General features: G+C 43.2%; 1 protein-coding gene across 1 annotated transcript in view; it reads left to right on the top strand.

The window, feature by feature from the left end:
- LOC129815646 (integrin alpha-5-like) overlaps window positions 1–10250 on the top strand; it is a 65634-nt gene extending 55384 nt beyond the window's left edge. Inside the window, exons 27-30 of the mRNA XM_055869634.1 lie at window positions 6924–7037; window positions 7406–7507; window positions 7735–7857; window positions 8288–10250. Of these exons, the coding sequence (XP_055725609.1) occupies window positions 6924–7037; window positions 7406–7507; window positions 7735–7857; window positions 8288–8371 (423 nt within the window). The 3' untranslated portion in view covers window positions 8372–10250. The remainder of the gene's footprint in view (window positions 1–6923; window positions 7038–7405; window positions 7508–7734; window positions 7858–8287) is intronic.
- The last annotated feature ends 9440 nt before the right edge of the window (window positions 10251–19690 follow it).

Genomic DNA, 19690 nt, shown 5'->3' with positions numbered 1-19690 from the left:
ACACAAACTGAAGGGAAATTATTTTATTGTGAAAGGAGATGAGGATATCTATCATAATAAGCTCTGATCATAATTATACGTCGTAGAGAATTCATTTCATGTAAAATAAATGTCTCCCGCTCTTTGTTTTTGTCCTCTTACATTCTCCACCACAGAACAATTAACCATGGCTCCTCATTTTACATCAAGGACACAAAACTACAAACTAGTGTCATTCCCTTTCATTAAAAGCAATGGGAATCTCTCTCTACCAAAACCTAAAAGTAAACTATCCAGTGTTTCCAGATTTCTATGAAACATTACCTATAATTAATTACAATTATGAGTTAAACTTTTACTTCATATTTTTTATATTTTAGGTATGTTAAAAAGCAGCTTTTCTGTGTTGTAATGGTGTGGGAGTACCCAAACAACAGAATGGTGCGGGCGTATAACGGTTATTAAAAATATTCAGGACACTGAATGACCAGCTCAGCCAATGAGGCAGAATGACATCATTCTCTATGAGGAAATAGCAAGCATTTTTTAAATGGTCTGTTTGCAAAACAGGTTTAAAACTTCTTATGGCCGGGGGCAGTATTGAGTAGCTTGGATAAATAAGCTGCCCAGAGTAAACTGCCTGCTACTCAGTCCCAGAAGCTAATATATGCATATTATTAGTAGAGTTGGATAGAAAACACTCTGAAGTTTCTAAAACTGTTTGAATGATGTCTGTGAGTATAACAGAACTCATATGGCAAACAAAAACCTGAGAAAGAATCCAACCAGGAAGTGGGAAATCTGAGGTTTGTAGGTTTGCCTATCCAATATACAGTGTCTTTGGGGTCATATTGCACTTCCTACGGCTTTCACTAGATGTCAACAGTCTTTAGAACCTTGTTTGATGCTTCTACTGTGAAGAATGAGGGAAGGAGAGCTCTTTGAGTCAGGTGTCTGGCATGAGTTGACCACGTGAGAGCGACCTGCGTGAGAGCGACCTGCGTTCCATCGCATTTCTGAAAGCAAAGAAATTCTCAGATTGAAACATTATTGAAGATTTATGTTAAAAACATCCTAAAGATTGATTTTATACATCGTTTGACATGTTTCTACGAACTGTAATGGAATTTTTTGATTTTGTCTAGACCTAGTGCCTGCGCATTTGGATTACTGTACTAAACGCGGGAACAAAAAGGAGGTATTTGGACATAAATTATGGACGTTATCGAACAAAACAAACATTTATTGTGGTACTGGGGTTCCTGGGAGTACATTCTGATGAAGATCATCAAAGGTAAGTGGATATTTATAATACTATTTCTGGCTTCTGTTGACTCCACAACATGGCGGATATCTGTATGGCTTGTTTGGTCTCTGAGCGCTGTACTCAGATTATAGCATGGTGTGCTTTCCGTAAACATTTTTTGAAATCTGACACAGTGGTTGCATTAAGGAGAAGTTTATCTAAAGTTACATGTTTAATACTTGTATCTTTTATCAATGTTTATTATGAGTATTTCTGTAAATTCATGTGGCTGTCTGCAAAATCACCAGATGTTTTGGAGGCAAAACATTACTGAACATAACGCGCCAATGTAAACTAAGATTTTTGGATATAAATTTGAACTTTATCGAACAAAACATACATGTATTGTGTAACATGAAGTCCTATGAGTGTCATCTGATGAAGATCATCAAAGGTTAGTGATTCATTTTATCTCTATTTCTGCTTTTTGTGACTCCTCTCTTTGGCTGGAAAAATGGCTGTGTTTTTCTGTGACTAGGTACTGACCCAACATAATCATTTGGTGTGCTTTCGTCGTAAAGCCTTTTTGAAATCAGACACTGTGGCTGGATTTACAACAAGTTTATCTTTAAAATGGTGTAAAATACTTGTATGTTTGAGACTTTTTAATTATGAGATTTCTGTTGTTTGTATTTGGCGCCCTGCACTTCCACTGGCTGTTGTCATAACGATCCCGTTAACGGGATAAGAAGTTTTAGGTGGGTTTTTTAAAGTGTTTTTTTTCTCTCCAATTTATACTTTGGCCACAAATACGAGTATAAGACGAGTCAACATTATTTGGGTATGGGTTAACAGAATATTAACTTTTAAAAGTACAATTTTCCCTGGACAGTTACTTTAAAGATACATTATCAGGGGCAAAAATCTGATATCAACTTTGGAAGGGACAAGTACATGGAATTTTCTCAAGAGCAAATCTTGAGGGGGACACCAAAAGTAGTGCTGTAACACATAGCCTACATTACCATAATTACTACTACTGGATAATTGATAGGTAGTTAACTAAAGGGTTGTCCCAACTTGTTCAAATGTTTACATCGTTATAATACTACTAATAATAATAGTTATAGCAGTGTTCCTTATCATTCCAGTATGTATTTGCAACCAGCAATACCAAGAAAGGCCAGTAGGTGGCAATGGTACTGTACACTGTGTATGGGTCCAGTTTTCGTAAATACAATGAACTTGGTGCGATCTCATCTAAAAGAATCTCCATTGAGAACCCTCACAGAGTTGGTCTCAGTATTGAATTGACCTTTTCAATAGACTTTTTCTGATACATTTATATAGTCATTAAATATGTGCCACTGGCCTGAGTCTTCTACAATATCTTTGCAAGAACAAAAAGCTCAAAATAAGTTCTAAAAACAGTTCTAAAAGCGAAATAACTACTTCAATGAATAACTCAAATAAATCATCCAAAATATCCTTCTAAAATACATATTTATTGTTCAGTCAGTGTCTCACCTCTTCAAACAGCACCTATAGACAAGTATGTCACACAAAGTACGCAATTTTAAATAAAATAACATAAAATAAATCATTAGTAGGTGTACTGTCATGTACTAAAAACTACTAAACAAAAGAACAAATATCATACTATACACCAGGGGTTCTCAAACAGGGTTCTGTGGAGCCCCAGGGGTCCCTGCTGTAATTGCAAGATGTCCGTGAAATAAAAAAGTGTAATGAACGTATTCAGCACAAGGATTGCAGTAACTTTACATATAATATAGAGGGGTGGAGGTCCCTGAGGACCACTCAAAACCTTGCCCGCTTTGCTCAAAATATGCAGGGGTTACAATACCCAAAAAGGGTTGAGAACCACTGCTATACACACTACTGAACAAAAGAACCGAACATATGTTTGCTGGTTTCAATGGATCTAACAAATTGCTGGCAGATATTTTCCCTCTTGAGACTGTCCAGCCTGTCTTTATGTACATTAGAGACAACTACGCCGTTCAGTCTCTCTTGGCCCATGCTGGTCCGTAACCAAGTCTTCAACCTGCGGAGTGCACTGAAACTCCTCTCAGCCTCACATGAAGACACTGGCACCACAAACAAAATTCTGATCAGCACCTCAACTTGGTCAACCCCCGCACCTCCACTGGAAGCCTCCTGAGGACCTCTGCTGCCTCTCCACTGCCCGTACCGGGTTATTTGTTGCGAAAGAGAGGCAACTGCACTGAAAGAGAATCTATGTTCAGCTCAGGGTACTGATCCAGAGACTCATCCAACTCCCCTGTGAGAAGTGCTCTTTCCAACGTTTGCAGGATGTTTAGACTGTCCTGGTCCAAACGGTCGCCAAACTGAACCTCCACACCATCCAACACTTTAAAAAATTCTGCCCTATAGTGATCCACTGCTTTGCCAGCAAATCGTCTTGAGTGTGACTCAATGGATTCAATGGAGTCAATCAATGTTGTTGCTTTCTCATACAGTGCAAGGTAGCTTTTGTCATTTCTCTTGCCCCTAAGAGAAGACCACACATAGTCGACTGCAGCCTGCATACCAGAGACAGTCTGAGTTTTCTTCTGCAGGGAAATGTTTAGACATTGAAGCTCTCCAAGAACAGCAGAGGCAAGTGTGAGGCCCAACACAGTCTTGCCTTTCCTGAAGTGCTCGTATAAGCCACTGGCAGTTGAAGCTGTCTTGGATGCAGTTTTTGCCATCTCCTCTGGGCTGCTTAGTACCCGCTCATACTGCCCTAGTACAGCTCTAATAACAGTATTCCGCACAGTCCACCTTGTTGGACATAGGGGTTTCAGGGTGGTCAGATTTGTATCTTTGGAAAATGGGATCATCCTCTTCTGCCCTAAGTTTCAAAAGCTGGTATAAATTTCCACTGTCATCTGTGTGGCCTCTAAAGGCTTGTCCCTGTCTTACTACATGCTGCACTGAACTAACCATTTTCATCAAGCAATGCCTTGTGTCCTCCTGCTCTTTACCCCATGCGCTGGATAACTGGACACTGATTGGATTTAGTTGGTGTGCTGTTACAGTTACAAAGTGGTGGTGGGTTTGGCAGTTTTGATGTGCTGTGAATTTTTCATTGGCTTTTCTTCAGTTCCTAAATCCTGCACTAATGAAGGCAGCATCCGCTCTTTGGCCAAAAGATGGCTGGCCTGAAAACCTGTCACGACTTCCCCCGAAGTCGGTCCCTCTCCTTGTTCGGGAGATGTTCAGCGGTCGACGTCGCCGGTCTTCTAGCCATCGCCGATCCACCTTTCATTTTCCATTTGTTTTGTCTTGTCTTCCCACACACCTGGTTCCAATTACATAATTACATGTTGTGTATTTAACCCTCTGTTTCCCCCATGTCCTTGTCCGGAATTGTTGATTGCAAGTTTGTGCACGTTGTATCTGGCGTGCAAAGTTTTTTCCCCCATTGTATATATTTATTGTTTTTGTTCACGTGATTTTTATTATTAAACTGTGCCATTGTAACACAGTCTTTGCTCTCCTGCGCCTGACTTCTCTGCCGCCAGTACGCACTCATTACAAAACCCTTGGCTACAGTGAAAACACAACTCCTTTATTGATGGATTATAATGTAGCCAGGAGAAATCGCGAAACCATTTCTCTTGAAATGTCAACACTCTGTTGGCAAGAGTTTGCGGTTCTATAAATTCTAGGTGTGGCTGATATGGTTTTGTGCCATCACTGAGGTAACTGGACAATGCTGTGCCACTGTCCCCTATACTGGTGCTGCTGGCAACAAGGTTGACACCTGGTCCTGCTGTGGCTGTGACACTGTCCTCTGAAGTCTCTCTCCCTGGCGCTCTCCCTTTCACCACCCTCACTGACTCACAGTTTCCTAGAAAATAAATAAGGTGTTTGCCATACTCCTAACTACCGGTACCCAAAACTACACAATTAATCACAACATCAATACCATTGCCTTAAAAAATCTTAGTTCAGTCACCAGTTTAAGTTGAGAGTGGGGGTATCCATGGCATTGTCCAATTATGTCCCTTTTTTACAAGTCCTTAAAAGAGAGAACCTTTCATAAAGTTGCCAAACAGACTCAACAAACTTACCTGAGACTCCCTGTCTCTGCCAGTCTGTCTCTGCCTATCTGTCCCCAGCTCTGCTGTCTGTGTGCCATCTGATGCCAGCTCTGCTGTCTGTGTGCCATCTGATGCCAGCTCTGCTGTCTGTGTGCCATCTGATGCCAGCTCTGCTGTCTGTGTGCCATCTGATGCCAGCTCTGCTGTCTGTGTGCCATCTGATGCCAGCTCTGCTGTCTGTGTGCCATCTGATGCCAGCTCTGCTGTCTGTGTGCCATCTGATGCCAGCTCTGCTGTCTGTGTGCCATCTGATGCCAGCTCTGCTGTCTGTGTGCCATCTGATGCCAGCTCTGCTGTCTGTGTGCCATCTGATGCCAGCTCTGCTGTCTGTGTGCCATCTGATGCCAGCTCTGCTGTCTATGTGCCATCTGTCCCCAGCTCTGCTGTCTGTGTGCCATTTGATGCCAGCTCTGCTGTCTGTGTGCCATCTGTCCCCAGCTCTGCTGTCTGTGTGCCATCTGATGCCAGCTCTGCTGTCTGTGTGCCATTTGATGCCTGCTCTGCCTAATGACACATTTGAAACATTTCCATTAGTATTTCACTTCTTTCTTATGAACATTTTATCAACTAGTATATGAGATATTAGGCTACTAGGGTGCTTACTTAGTGTTTTGGTGTACTGAAATGTTCTGATGTCCATCTTTTTTGATTTTTTCTGCCATTTTTCTATCTGGCTGGCTGGCTACACACACACAGTGTGCAAGTTATTTACAGTAGGATATGTCTATCATCTATTATCATTCTATAATGGGCTTCAATCTACAAGGTAGCTAGCGAGTCAGCTAGCAAATGTGAAACGTATTGCAGTGACAAGGGTTGACAGCTGTATGAGTTCACCATTTACACAATGTATGCTGCAACCTTTTGTAATTTTAATATAGTTTATGCCTTCATTTTATATTGGCTGGCTTTCCACAATAGCTGAATTTGTTGAGCTAGCAAGGTGCAAGCACACAGGTGCTTCAAAGTCCCGTAGCGACAATTTAGCTTTTGCAACAAGACCATTAAATATATTTAAGACAATGGTAGAAGAGTGTAGTTCTGTTCAGTTTGGAGTTCAGTTTATCGCTAACCTTATCACAGGGAATTTGAAGCACTACAGCTGCATGCTGATCTTGGAATAAACTAATGATAGCAAAGGGGGGGGGGGGGGGGGGGCAGTGGATAAAACCATTGTGAGGCAAAGGGCGGGAGGTCGCAATCTTTTGAAAATGAAAAACGCTCTATAAAGTGTCTATAATCAGCACAAGTGCTTTCATTGCGTATTATTAATATTTTTGAAATTACGTAGTTAAGGTTACAGTGATATATTGGGAGGGACAAATCATATTTTTTCCAGGATGGGGGGTCGCGTCCCCCCTGGGATTTTCGCCTATGTACATTATGGAAGTTGAGTTACTAATTGTTTACCTCCAATTTGGTCTTGAATGATACCCCAGAATCAAAAGTTCTGTATAGACTTGTACTGCTCACAATCACCGGCTGTTAGCTGTAACTGTTTGTGAGACTGATTAAATGTAATGCACTGGTGGTCTGTATTGATGACTGTGTTCCTTCCTCCATAGTCGTGTTCTACCTCTGAGTGCTGGAGGCTGCGCTGTCATGTGGGGTTACTGGAGAGAGGAAGCAGTGTCATTCTGACCGTCCGCTCACGCATCTGGCCTGAGATCTTCCTTGAGGTGAGAGAGCGTGACTCTGTAGTTTGTACTGCTATCATGTCCTGTATTCTCCTTCTCCTCATATTAAATGGTCATTTGAATAGCACATGTACTGTATATTCTGTTGTGTAGATCAAATGAGATTGAATTTGGTATTAAACCTTATGATGATGTAGTATTAGTACTATAATACTATTGCTATTATTAGTAGTACAAAAAAAAAGATGAAAGAGATACAAATAAATGTAGGTCGCCAGTCTGTGGTACAATGCCGCCCTCTCCTGGTAGTGAACTTTTACAGCGAAAGGTATTTGGTTTTTGGTACACACTTTGGCAATATATTTAAAATTATTTATTCAACTCATCCTTTCTTTGGACAAATGCTGCAGAGGGCATACAAGCAGTATGTGCTGGAGTGTTCTGTGGAGTACGGAGTCGAGAAGATGCCCTATTCCATCGCTCCCAAACTCAAACCCAGTGGATCCAAGAAGGCAAGCGCTGTTTTATTTTCCCCTTTATTTAATCATCTGTTCATTTACCTTTATGGTATGGATGCTTTAGGCCTGTCCTGTCTGTGTGATTTGGGATATTGTTTGAAAATGTGCACACAAAAACTAAAAAAAACTTTATGAGTAATGTCACGTTTAGATTTTAAATCAACTATTTTTTCAAGTGACTTCTCATTTCCCCATGGTAACAACATGTTTTTGTGTTGCAGGTCCTGACTCCAGTGATGTGGAACAAGCCAGACAGCCAGTACATGGTACCACTGTGGATCATCATTCTGGCCATACTGGCTGGATTGCTGCTGCTAGCTCTGGTCATATATGTACTCTACAAGGTAAAGGTGGCCACGTAAAGGACAAACTTAGCATACTAAATTACAAGCATGTAATGTCATAATGCTTGTTAACTGTTTATGATTGAGAATCTGTCATATAACCAGATGATGTCTTGGGATATCACATTTTGGTTGTTATTTGGTCAGGCAACCACATTACAATCTATCTTTTTTTACTTCCTTTTACAACCAGTATACAACCTGACCATGATACCACCAGTTGTTTTCAGCCAGAAAGTAGCATGAAATGGTATCTAAAAACTATTAGATAAGATCAAGTGTTTCAAATTTGACAGTTTTTAAAGTGGGTGTTGGTAGCAAATAACGATGAACTGCAAACTAACTAAACTGTCTGGTGCTATGAGGACTATTCATGTAAATATTACCTTTGAAATTGTTCTAAGTCTCCTTTCTCTTTCAATCTTTCCAGTTGGGCTTCTTCAAACGATCCAATCCTTATGGTACAGCCATGGAGAAAGCTCAACTCAAACCACAGGCTTCTTCTGAGGCCTAAACGATGGACCATCCCAGACTTCGTTTGGAAAACTGGAAAGGCATTGCGTTGGACTTAACTTATAACTCTAAACAAACCACAGAATACTCATGTATGAAAGGAAGTCCATCCATAGGATGAGGACCACTGGGACCTCACTGGCATTCCGCCTTCTACTGCACTGAAATGCTGAAGCAGGAAAACCCACAATGAGATGTCTGGCCTGCATTATAATAGAGCTATCCTGAAAACGGGTATATTTTGCATACGGTTGCATAGACAATAATGTCTTTAAAATCCAGCTTTTTGCTTTGATGTGGGGAAATATCCATCAACGTAGCAGCCCTGGCTGAGGCAATGGAGCATTTATTCAATTGTTTGAGTCACCAAGTATGTCACCAAGTATGTCAAGCTGAGAATGTTGGGGAAGGTGTGCTATTGAACGATAACAGCCAAAGTCATCCGAATGCTAGGAGCAGAAATAGACTCATAAAGTGTATCAGTCAATTTAAAATTTGTTTTCTCAATGTCACAAAAACACATTGATGGAGTTTGCTACTCCAAATTGCCTTACTTTGTCCCGAAATAGACCATCCCTGACCCTGATGGCAAGTTAACATTGCCCACCATCTGCAAACAGGTGTTACTACTACTAATAGGTGCTTGTCGATCATCAGTTAGTCAGGGTCATTGCGCTGTTGGACAGCTGGCAGTATATCACCATATCTGCCAATACGAGTGCGATTTCAGATTTTCTACAGTGTAGTGCTGCCTCATAGCCACCAGTTTTACGATAAGGGCTTGCTAGCTGGAGAGAGGTCAGAGATTCTTTTAGAGGAAACGCACCTGGCCTTTTTGCTTATACATATTATCTGTCATGTTCTTTCTGATGCATTTTGTTACTATGCAACTTGACCACATTTGTAAATACAGTGCTAGAAGTTTTTAGATAATTGTTACAGTTGAAGGATATAACCTCACATCCCCTAATCACTATTTATAACACGTTTTTGTGCATTCAACAAAATGAATTTGATCATACTTAAGGATATTTTTTCTTTGTTTGAGCGGATGTATATTTCAAAGTAGTACATTAATAATTTTGTGAAGAGTATATCAAACTGCATTGGAAATATGTTTTTCTGTGAAATAATTCCCTCCCATGTTGGGAGCTGCCATGGCTTTTTCATGTTTTGCTGTTGACGACTAAAATTAAATTACTATTTTATTTTACCCTATCCAAATACAGATGCCATATTTAATTTGTTGCAGTAATTTTCATGCACAGCAGTAAATGCAAAAGGCTTCTAAAGTTTGTAATTTCCACTTTTAAAAACGTAATTTGCCCTAACTGAAAATGTATCAACCCCTACTAAAAAAATGCCATTAATTATAATCCACATAATTATAATTGATTTCCTGTTGCTGGAATTGGAATAGTTGTTGATGACTTTGCAAATTCTATGTAGGCCTAAATAGCATCATTGATAATATATGAGTGACAACATATAGTCACATTTAATTTGCTCCATTAAACCTAACCTTTGGAATGACTCTGCTAGCAACAGTGAATCTATTTAGCTTTAAAGTGGAGAACTTTCAACAATCATTCTCACGGTAATGTCATGCCTGCTCCCGCTCTTCCCCCGGAGGGCGCCAGGCTGCCCTGCATTACTCACTCCTGCCACCATCATTACACACACCTGCCTTCCCTCGGCACACGCATCAAAAGAAAGTTGGACTCACCTGGACTCAATCACCTGTTTATTACCTCCCCTATATTGGTCAGTTCCCCAGCTCTGTTCCCCGCTGCTGCATTGATTGTCTTACGTCTGTGTTTTCACGGTTCTGTTCCTGTCCTGTTTTCATGTGTGTTACGATTAAATGTTGACTCCTCGTACTTGCTTCTCTTCTCCAGCGTCATTCCTAACAGGTAGCATATTGGTAATAGTCAGTGAGAAATATCTTAGCTAAACAGTGCTGGGCTTGGTTAAAACCCTGGATGGGAGCCCAAAGGGTAGCTGTAGATGATCAATTCTCAAGTAGGAAGTAATGCCCATGTAAGGGAGTGCGTAACTGGCGGCAGGGAAGTCAGGCGCAGTAGAGCAAAACTGGGTAATCAACGGAGCAGTTTTATTCATAAAACCACCAGAAACCAGAACAACAAACAAATGGGTACAAAACCCGTCGTGCACCAGAGAAAACGTGCACATGCACTTACAATAAACAATTCCGCACAAAGACATGGGGGGAACAGAGGGTTAAATACACAACATGTAATGAGGGAAATGAGACCAGGTGTGTGGGAAGACAAGACAAAACAAAAGGAAAATGAAAAGTGGATCGATGATGGCTAGAAGACCAGCGACGCCGATCGCCGCCCGAACAAGGAGAGGAACCGACTTCGGCGGAAGTGACAGCCCAGGCTATTGTTTTTTTTATGATAATGAATATAACATTGAAGATCTGATGTTTTAAAGGTAAAAATTCATAATATTTTTGTGTGTTGAAATATCTAGTCAGTTATTTCATATGAATTCTGCTCCAGCTGTGTTGTGGCATGACGTGGTTCTTTAGTACACGCATGTTGTGTGAAAAGGGGTGGATACTTATGAATTTCATTTTGGTGATTAGAAGGGATAACAATGAAGCTAAGTAATAACTGTGATTGAGTGTAGATGATATGGATTATATATCATTATGTTGTCTGTTGAAATTTGGTTACCATGGTGACATAATCCCGTGGTTGAAATTTCACCCTAAAAACAAAGTTGATAACTTTTTTCAAATCCAATGTACTTTCCACGTATATGCCGCGTCACAATACGTTGACAAATGATTGTGAAACAGAGTTGATTCAACCTGTTTGTGCCCAATGGGTAGGCAGCAAGGCTACTGTGATCTAACCACCTCTTCCGTTTTACTTCCGTATCATCCTCCAGGAAGACTAGCTGCTGCTATCGCAACAGCTAATGGGGAGCCTAATAAAATACCAAATATCAAAAACCTTTTGAATGGGCTTGACGATTATATCATGAAATTTGTGAAAACACCGTAATTTCATATACACAATGAGTGTACAAAACATTATGAACACCTTACTAATATTGTGTTTTTTGCCCTCAGGAACAGCCTCAATTCATTGGTGCGTGGACTCTACAATGTGTCGAAAGCGTTCCACAGGGATGTCGGGCCATGTTGATTCCAATGCTTCCCGCAGTTGTGTCAAGTTGGCTGGATGTCCTTTGGGTGGTGGACTATTCTTGATACACACGGGAAACTGCTGAGCATGAAAAACCCAGCAGCGTTGCAGTTCTTGACACAAACTGGTGTGCCTAGCACCAACTAACATACCCTGTTCAAAGGCACTTAAATCTTGTCCATTCACCCTCAGAATGGCACACATATACAATGCATGTCTTAATTGTCTGAAGGCTTAAAAATCCTTCTTTAATCCTTCCTCCCTTCATCTACATTGTTTGAAGTGGATTTAACAAGTGACATCAATAAGGGATCATAGCATTCTCCTGGTCAGTCTGCCATCATGGAAAGAGCAGGTGTTCTTAATGTTTTGTACACTCGGTGTATATACAATTATATGTGTTTTTGGATGAATTTACTTCTGCCAGATGACTTTTATGAAGTTGTTGTGCTGAATATCCATTGCTCAATTTTTTTTAGGGCATATTAAATACCAGCCATGGTTCTCTTCTCAAAAGGGTTTATGAGATTGATGCCCAGGACAGACCATGCCTGTCTAACTTCCATAGGATGCATCACAGGGGATGTTCATTGTTAAATCTAACTGAACTGTTAACAGGCATTACCCATGGAATATGGGGATTGTGGTGCTATAACTCCCTGCTATCAACCAATCAGCATCCAGGATCCAAACAACCTGTTCATAACTGTGCATATTGCTGTTATTATCAAATCAAATCAAATGTATTTATATAGCCCTTCGTACATCAGCTGATATCTCAAAGTGCTCTAGCCATGGTTTTAAACGTTTTGAAATCTCACAGCAGTGGCGATTTTTCTTGGTGGGGCAAACAAAAGCAAAAATTGGGGGTGCATGCCAGCAAAGTCACTGCACAACACTAAACTTTACATTAATTGCACTATAACGTGACAAACGGTGCCCACAAACTGTTAGGGCCTACATAAAGCTGTCCCAACAGCAATCCCAATCCCTTACCATTGCTACACCTGGCTATCAGCGGAGCCTTGTCTGGCAGCGAAACAGTTCATTCAGTGTTCTCCATGTACACCAAGTCAGAACCGTAGGATAAATAAAGGGGGCATATAAGCAGACCATAAAAGCTCTTACAATATTTGATGAATACATTTCTCAAAAACAGGTCATATGCTAAATGTGCACCACCAAGTCAGAATAGTAGGCGAAATTAGACCAAATGATTAGGGTTAGGCACATGGGCTACTAACAGCTTACTATACAACATACACTTAGTATTACTTTCTAGTTGCAGTATACACCCGCCAACCGCCACCGACACAGCCCGCTACCAAAACCTGCGGGCTCTCCTTCACTGCAGCCAACGTGAGTAAACCATTTAAATATGTTAACCCTCGCAAGGCTGCCAGCCCAGACGGCATCCCTATCCGCGTCCTCAGAGCATGCGCAGACCAGCTGGCTGGTGTGTTTACGGACATATTCAATCAATCCTTATCCCAGTCTGCTGTTCCCACATGCTTCAAGAGGGCCACCATTGTTCCTGTTCCCAAGAAAGCTAAGGTAACTGAGCTAAATGACTATCGCCCCGTAGCACTCACTTCCGTCATCATGAAGTGCTTTGAGAGACTAGTCAAGGATCATATCACCTCCACCCTACCTGACACCCTAGACCCACTCCAATTTGCTTACCGCCCCAATAGGTCCACAGATGACGCAATCACACTGCACACTGCCCTAACCCATCTGGACAAGAGCAATACCTATGTAAGAATGCTGTTCATCGACTACAGCTCAGCATTTAACACCATAGTACCCTCCAAACTCGTCATTAAGCTTGAGACCCTGGGTCTCGACCCCGCCCTGTGCAACTGTGTCCTGGACTTCCTGACGGGCCGCCCCCAGCTGGTGAGGGTAGGAAACAACATCTCCACCCCGCTCAACACTGGAGCCCCACAAGGGTGCGTTCTCAGCCCTCTCCTGTACTCCCTGTTCACCCATGACTGCGTTGCCATGCATTCTTCCAACTCAATCATCAAGTATGCAGACTACACTAAAGTGGTAGGCTTGATTACCAACAACGACGAGACGGCATACAGGGAGGAGGTGAGGGCCCTCGGAGTGTGGTGTCAGGAAAATTACCTCACACTCAATGTCAACAAAACAAAGGAGATGATCGTGGACTTCAGGAAACTGCAGAGGGAGCAGCCCCCTTGTGCGTATAAGGTAGTTGTTGTGAAATTGTTAGATTACTTGTTAGATATTGTCATGACGTTGGCCTGGGGGTAGGTTTATGACCCCCCCCCCCCCCCCATAAATACCTTTCTCCCTTCCCTCTCTGTCTTGACTCTACAGAAGGACTCTTGAAGAACCTTTGTTAAACATATAGAGTCTGGGAACATCAAAAGGTGGTGGGGAAAGGAACCATATTTCGGTAATCCAACCAGTTGAAAATATGCGTTGGTACTTAATGAATATGATGTCAGTTCGGTTGTCATCTGAGACATTCTTATTAATGATAGGATGACATAAACTGTATCTTGGAAAATCTACACATTATAGTTATCAGATTCACATGGAATTGTTGTGCAATTTAAATGTTTAAATATGAAACTATTTGTGAAAAGATGAAATGTAATCTTAGCTTCCAAATGAGAGAATTGGGTTTTCATAAGATTAGAGCTCTGCTCAATCAGTGGCCCGCCCCTGTGAAGAGACATCGGTTATAAACTATGAAACACACCCTTCTCTCCCTACACTATATAAGCCCTTTACGAAAATATAACTTTCTGTTCCGATAACATTAGGGCGACAGTCCTTTGTTGAAAGTGTTCAGATAATAAGCTTTTCCGATGACATTAGGGCGACAGTCCTATGTTGAAAGTGTTCAGATAATAAGCTGTTCCGGATACATTACGGCGAGAGCCCTATGTTAGAAGGACAAATACCACCTACAGAACTAAGCCAACCTCAGCAAGAACCTAACGAAATTAGCATCAAATTTCAATGTGAAGGTGACGACCTCCATGCCGAAAGGATGAATTCCGACTATACCAGCCAGAATATAGGATGAGCTAAAAGTATGGCAACTTGGTATGAACTTTGAACTCTTATTCACTCAAGAAGTGACACCTCCTAGTCGTTGAGTTGTCAGCGGCCGCTGTAAACGTGGGTTAGGAAAGGAAGGACAAAGGATCTGTCCTAACAAACAACACGATTGTCACGATCGTGTGGAGGAGAGACGGCCCAAAACGCAGCATGTGGAAAATAAGCCATCTTCTTTTATTTATGAAGAAGGCAAAACGAAACAAAACACTTACAAACTATCAAAACAACAAACGACCGTGAAGCTATAAACGTAGTGCACATACACAGGCTACAAACGTTCACCATAGACAATTCCCCACAACAAACTAAAGCCTATGGCTACCCTAAATATGGCTCCCAATCAGAGACAACAGAAACCAGCTGTCTCTAATTGGGAACCCATTCAGGCAACCATAGACTTTCCTAGACAACTACACACAACATAGACACTGCTAGACAACTATACTAAACATAAACCCAACTACTCTAAATAAACCCCCTAAACCTTACAATCACCCTGGACACTACAAAACCCACATAAATACCCATGTCACACCCTGACCTAACTAAAATAATAAAGAAAACAAATAATACTAAGGCCAGGGCGTGACATAGCCCCCCCCTTAAGGTGCGAACTCCGGGCGCACCAGCACAAAGTCTAGGGGAGGGTCTGGGTGGGCATCTGACCACGGTGGTGGCTCAGGCTCAGGGCGAGGTCCCCACCCCACCATAGTCAATCCCAGCTTATATCTCCCCCTACAAATGACCACCCTCATATTACCCCCACTTAATCTTTTGGGTAACATCGACACAAGGGGCAGCACCGGGATAGAGGAATAGCTCAGGACAAAGGGATAGCTCAGGACAGAGGGATAGCTCAGGATAGAGAGGTAGCTCAGGATAGAGAGGTAGCTCAGGATAGAGGGGCAACTCCGGACTGAAAGGCAGCTCCGGACAGAGAGACAGCTCTGGACTGAGGGGCAGTTCTGAATAAATAGCCGCTCTGGGCTGAGGGACAGCTCATGACTGGCTGACGGCTCTGGACGCTCATGGCTGGCTGACGGCTCTGGACGCTCATGGCTGGCTGACGGCTCTGGCAGATCCTGTCTGGTTGGCGGTTCTGGCAGATCCTGTCTGGTTGGCGGCTCTGGCAGATCCTGTCTGGTTGGCGGCTCTGGCAGATCCTGTCTGGTTGGCGGCTCTGGCAGATCCTGTCTGGTTGGCGGCTCTGGCAGATCCTGTCTGGTGGCGGCTCTGGCAGATCCTGTCTGGTTGGCGGCTCTGGCAGATCCTGTCTGGTTGGCGGCTCTGGCAGATCCTGACTGACGACTGGCTCTAGCGGCTCCTGACTGACTATCGGCTCTGACGGCTCGGGACAGACGGGTGGCTCTAATGGCTCGGGACAGACGGATGGCTCAGACGGCACTGGGCAGACGGATGGCTCAGACGGCGCTGGGGAGACGGATGGCTCAGACGGCGCTGGGGAGACGGATGGCTCAGATGGCGCTGAGGAGACGGATGGCTCAGACTGATCCTGTCTGGCGGAAGGCTTTAGCGGCTCCTGTCTGGCGGAAGGCTCTAGCGGCTCCTGTCTGGCGGAAGGCTCTGTAGGCTCATGGCAGACGGGCGGCTTTGCAGGCTCATGGCAGACGGGCGGCTTTGAAGGCTCAATACAGACGGGCAGTTCAGTCACCTTTCGGCAGACGGCAGACTCTGGCCGGCTGAGACGCACTGTAGGCCTGGTGCGTGGTGCTGGAACTGGAGGTACCGGGCTAAGGACACGCACCTTCAGGCTAGTGCGGGGAACAACAACAGGGCACACTGAGTTCTCAAGGCGCACTATATGCCTGGTGCGTGGTACCGGACTGATGGCATGCACCTCAGGACGAGTGCGGGGAGAAATAACAGTGTGTACAGGACTCAGGAGACGCACAGGTGGCTTAGCGCATGGTGCCGGAACTGGAGGCACTGGGCTGGAGACACGCACCATAGGGAGAGTGCGTGGAGGAGGAACAGGGCTCTGAAAACGCACTGGAAGCCTGGTGCGTGGTGTAGGCACTGGTGGTACTAGGCTGGGGCGAGGAGGTGGCGCCGGAAATACCGGACCGTGCAGGCGTACTGGCTCCCTTGAGCACCGAACCTGCCCAACCTTACCTGGTTGAATGCTCCCCGTCGCCCGACCAGTGCGGGGAGGTGGAATAACCCGCACCGGTCTATGTAGGCGAACCGGGGACACCATGCGTAAGGCTGGTGCCATGTAAGCCGGCCCAAGAAGACGTACTGGTGGCCAGATATGTAGGGCCGGCTTCATGACATTTGGCTCAATGCCCAATCTAGCCCTACCAGTGCGGGGAGGTGGAATAACCCGCACTGGGCTATGCACCCGTACAGGAGACACCGTGCGCTCTACTGCGTAACACGGCGTCTGCCCGTACTCCCGCTCTCCACGGTTAGCCTGGGAAGTGGGCGCAGGTCTCCTACGTGCCCTTGGCCCACTACCTCTTAGCGCCCCCCCCCCCAAGAAATTTTTGGGTAGTACTCACGGGCTTTTCAGGCTTCCAGCCACGTCTCCTTGCTGCCTCCTCATATCTCCGCCTCTCTGCCTTCGCTGCCTCCAGCTCAGCTTTGGGGCGGTTATATTCTCCTGGTATTTCTCGGTCCAGAATTTCCTCCCAATTCCAATAGTCCAGTGTAGGTGGGTCCTGTCGTTGTTGCACACGCTGCTTGATCCTTAAGGGGTAGGGAATTCTGTCACGATCGTGTGGAGGAGAGACGGACCAAAACGCAGCATGTGGAAAATAAGCCATCTTCTTTTATTTATGAAGAAGGCAAAACGAAACAAAACACTTACAAACTATCAAAACAACAAACGACCGTGAAGCTATAAACGTAGTGCACATACACAGGCTACAAACGTTCACCATAGACAATTCCCCACAACAAACTAAAGCCTATGGCTACCCTAAATATGGCTCCCAATCAGAGACAACAGAAACCAGCTGTCTCTAATTGGGAACCCATTCAGGCAACCATAGACTTTCCTAGACAACTACACACAACATAGACACTGCTAGACAACTATACTAAACATAAACCCAACTACTCTAAATAAACCCCCTAAACCTTACAATCACCCTGGACACTACAAAACCCACATAAATACCCATGTCACACCCTGACCTAACTAAAATAATAAAGAAAACAAATAATACTAAGGCCAGGGCGTGACAACGATACTACTAAATATCCAGTTTACCACCAGAGACACTCTTCAAAGGACAAGGAAAATCTCTGTTGGGCAACACGGCCAACATTTTCGACCAGCAACCTACTGAAGCGCAGCTCAGAGTAAATATTTATTGCATTCTCCTTTTTCAAATGGGCGGTAATTTAGAATGCATAAGATACTGTATTTATGATAGCATAGCTTCTCCCTTTGTTCTTCAGTCTTCCCGCTCTTTCACTCAAACCCAACCCCCTTTCCTTTGTGTAACCAGCCGTCATGTCGGCTCCGTCCACCAGGGACGTTTTCCTTTATGACATAATATCCATTCTGTGTTTATGTAATTCTGTGTGATTATTTAGGTATTTAGTAAATAAATAATTAAACCAAAGTTTGTATTGCTGATTCAACTTGTTAGCCAGGGTTCGTGAAGATAACCAAGAATTCTACGATGTTCAGAGGAGCCTGAAATAAGGTGACGATTAATATTGACTGCAATTGATGTAAAAGATTACTAGGTCTTTAAGAGTTTATTCGGAAGATAACAGCTCTATAAACATTATTTTGTGGTGCCCCGACTTTCTAGTTAATTATCTACCTGATTAGCTTAATGATTAGCTTAATCAGGTAATATTAATTACAGAGAAATTATTTTATAGAATAGCATATCATATCACTTAATCCGGCATAGCCAAAGACACGACAATATTACTGCATGGTCGTGCATTTTGCTACACTCACCAATGCTTACCATGTGTCTGTGACAAATACAATTAATTTGAATAGATGTACATATCTCCCTGGCATATTACATAATTTATGCAGCAGCATACAAGACATTTTTGTATGTGCTCACCTGAACAGGAAGATGGCGCGTCAGTCCTTCGTGGGCAAATTTTGTCATCAAACTTTGTCATCAAAGTTTGGCATTCTCTGGAACTTGGAAAAACTACCTGGGAACTTAGACAAAACAAGGTGGAATCATGTTGACATCAGTGATCTTCAGGTCATAGCTCTAGAAAGAGGCCCGAGTTCCCGATTTACAATTCCGAGTTGTTCAAAACTTGTTTTCCCAGTCGGAGATAGTTTTTTCCTGAGTTCCCAATTGTCTTGAACTCACTGAAGTCAGATTTCCCGGATTGACAGCATAGCCAATGTTGAATGTTTATAATTTTAAGCTTGGAAAAGAGACCCTTAAACCCAGACTTGGGACCACACAACCACTCCACTGAATAGCAGGCTAGTGATTGCTTTGCAGTGCTTGTAGTTAGCCACTGATTCCTTCCAAACCACTCATTGTTGAATTTGAGATTTCCAAATTGTTGTGTAATGTTTATGTCCAATGGCTGATGAGCACCGATATGCGTTACAGCACCCAAGGGGCTTGAATTTTTGAGTTGTACCCTTAGATTTGGGGGGGGACGTAGTGTCCCCATGAGTGACAGAACACTGAGCCAATCTTGGCGCAACTAGAGAACATTACCAAACCCTAAGCTCTGTATTTTCTGCTGGCTGCCCCACCACCACAGAAAGCGCTGAGCTAGGCTGAAACACCTGCATTTTGTAGCTGCCTTACTCGTATGCAGCTTAATTAACGCAGTGCTTTTTTTTCGCTTTTTTTTTTTTACATTGTTTGCAAACTGATACGTGACATGTATTAATGCCAAAATAACATGCAAAACAGGCAACCCACCCGCCAACATTTTTTGTTTTATTTAATTTAATTTAGCTAAAAATGTGGGTCTCAAAACCCCACCTTCCCTGAATGATGTGTCGCCACTGTCTCACATTATCAACCTTACTGTTCGTTTGAGGTTTCTTTTTACAGTCTATGGCT

The sequence above is a fragment of the Salvelinus fontinalis genome, chromosome 18 (genome assembly GCF_029448725.1).
Source record: "Salvelinus fontinalis isolate EN_2023a chromosome 18, ASM2944872v1, whole genome shotgun sequence".
Lineage (NCBI taxonomy): Eukaryota > Metazoa > Chordata > Actinopteri > Salmoniformes > Salmonidae > Salvelinus > Salvelinus fontinalis.
Note: the sequence above shows the minus strand (reverse complement) of the source record. Positions and strands in the feature narration are given on the sequence as shown.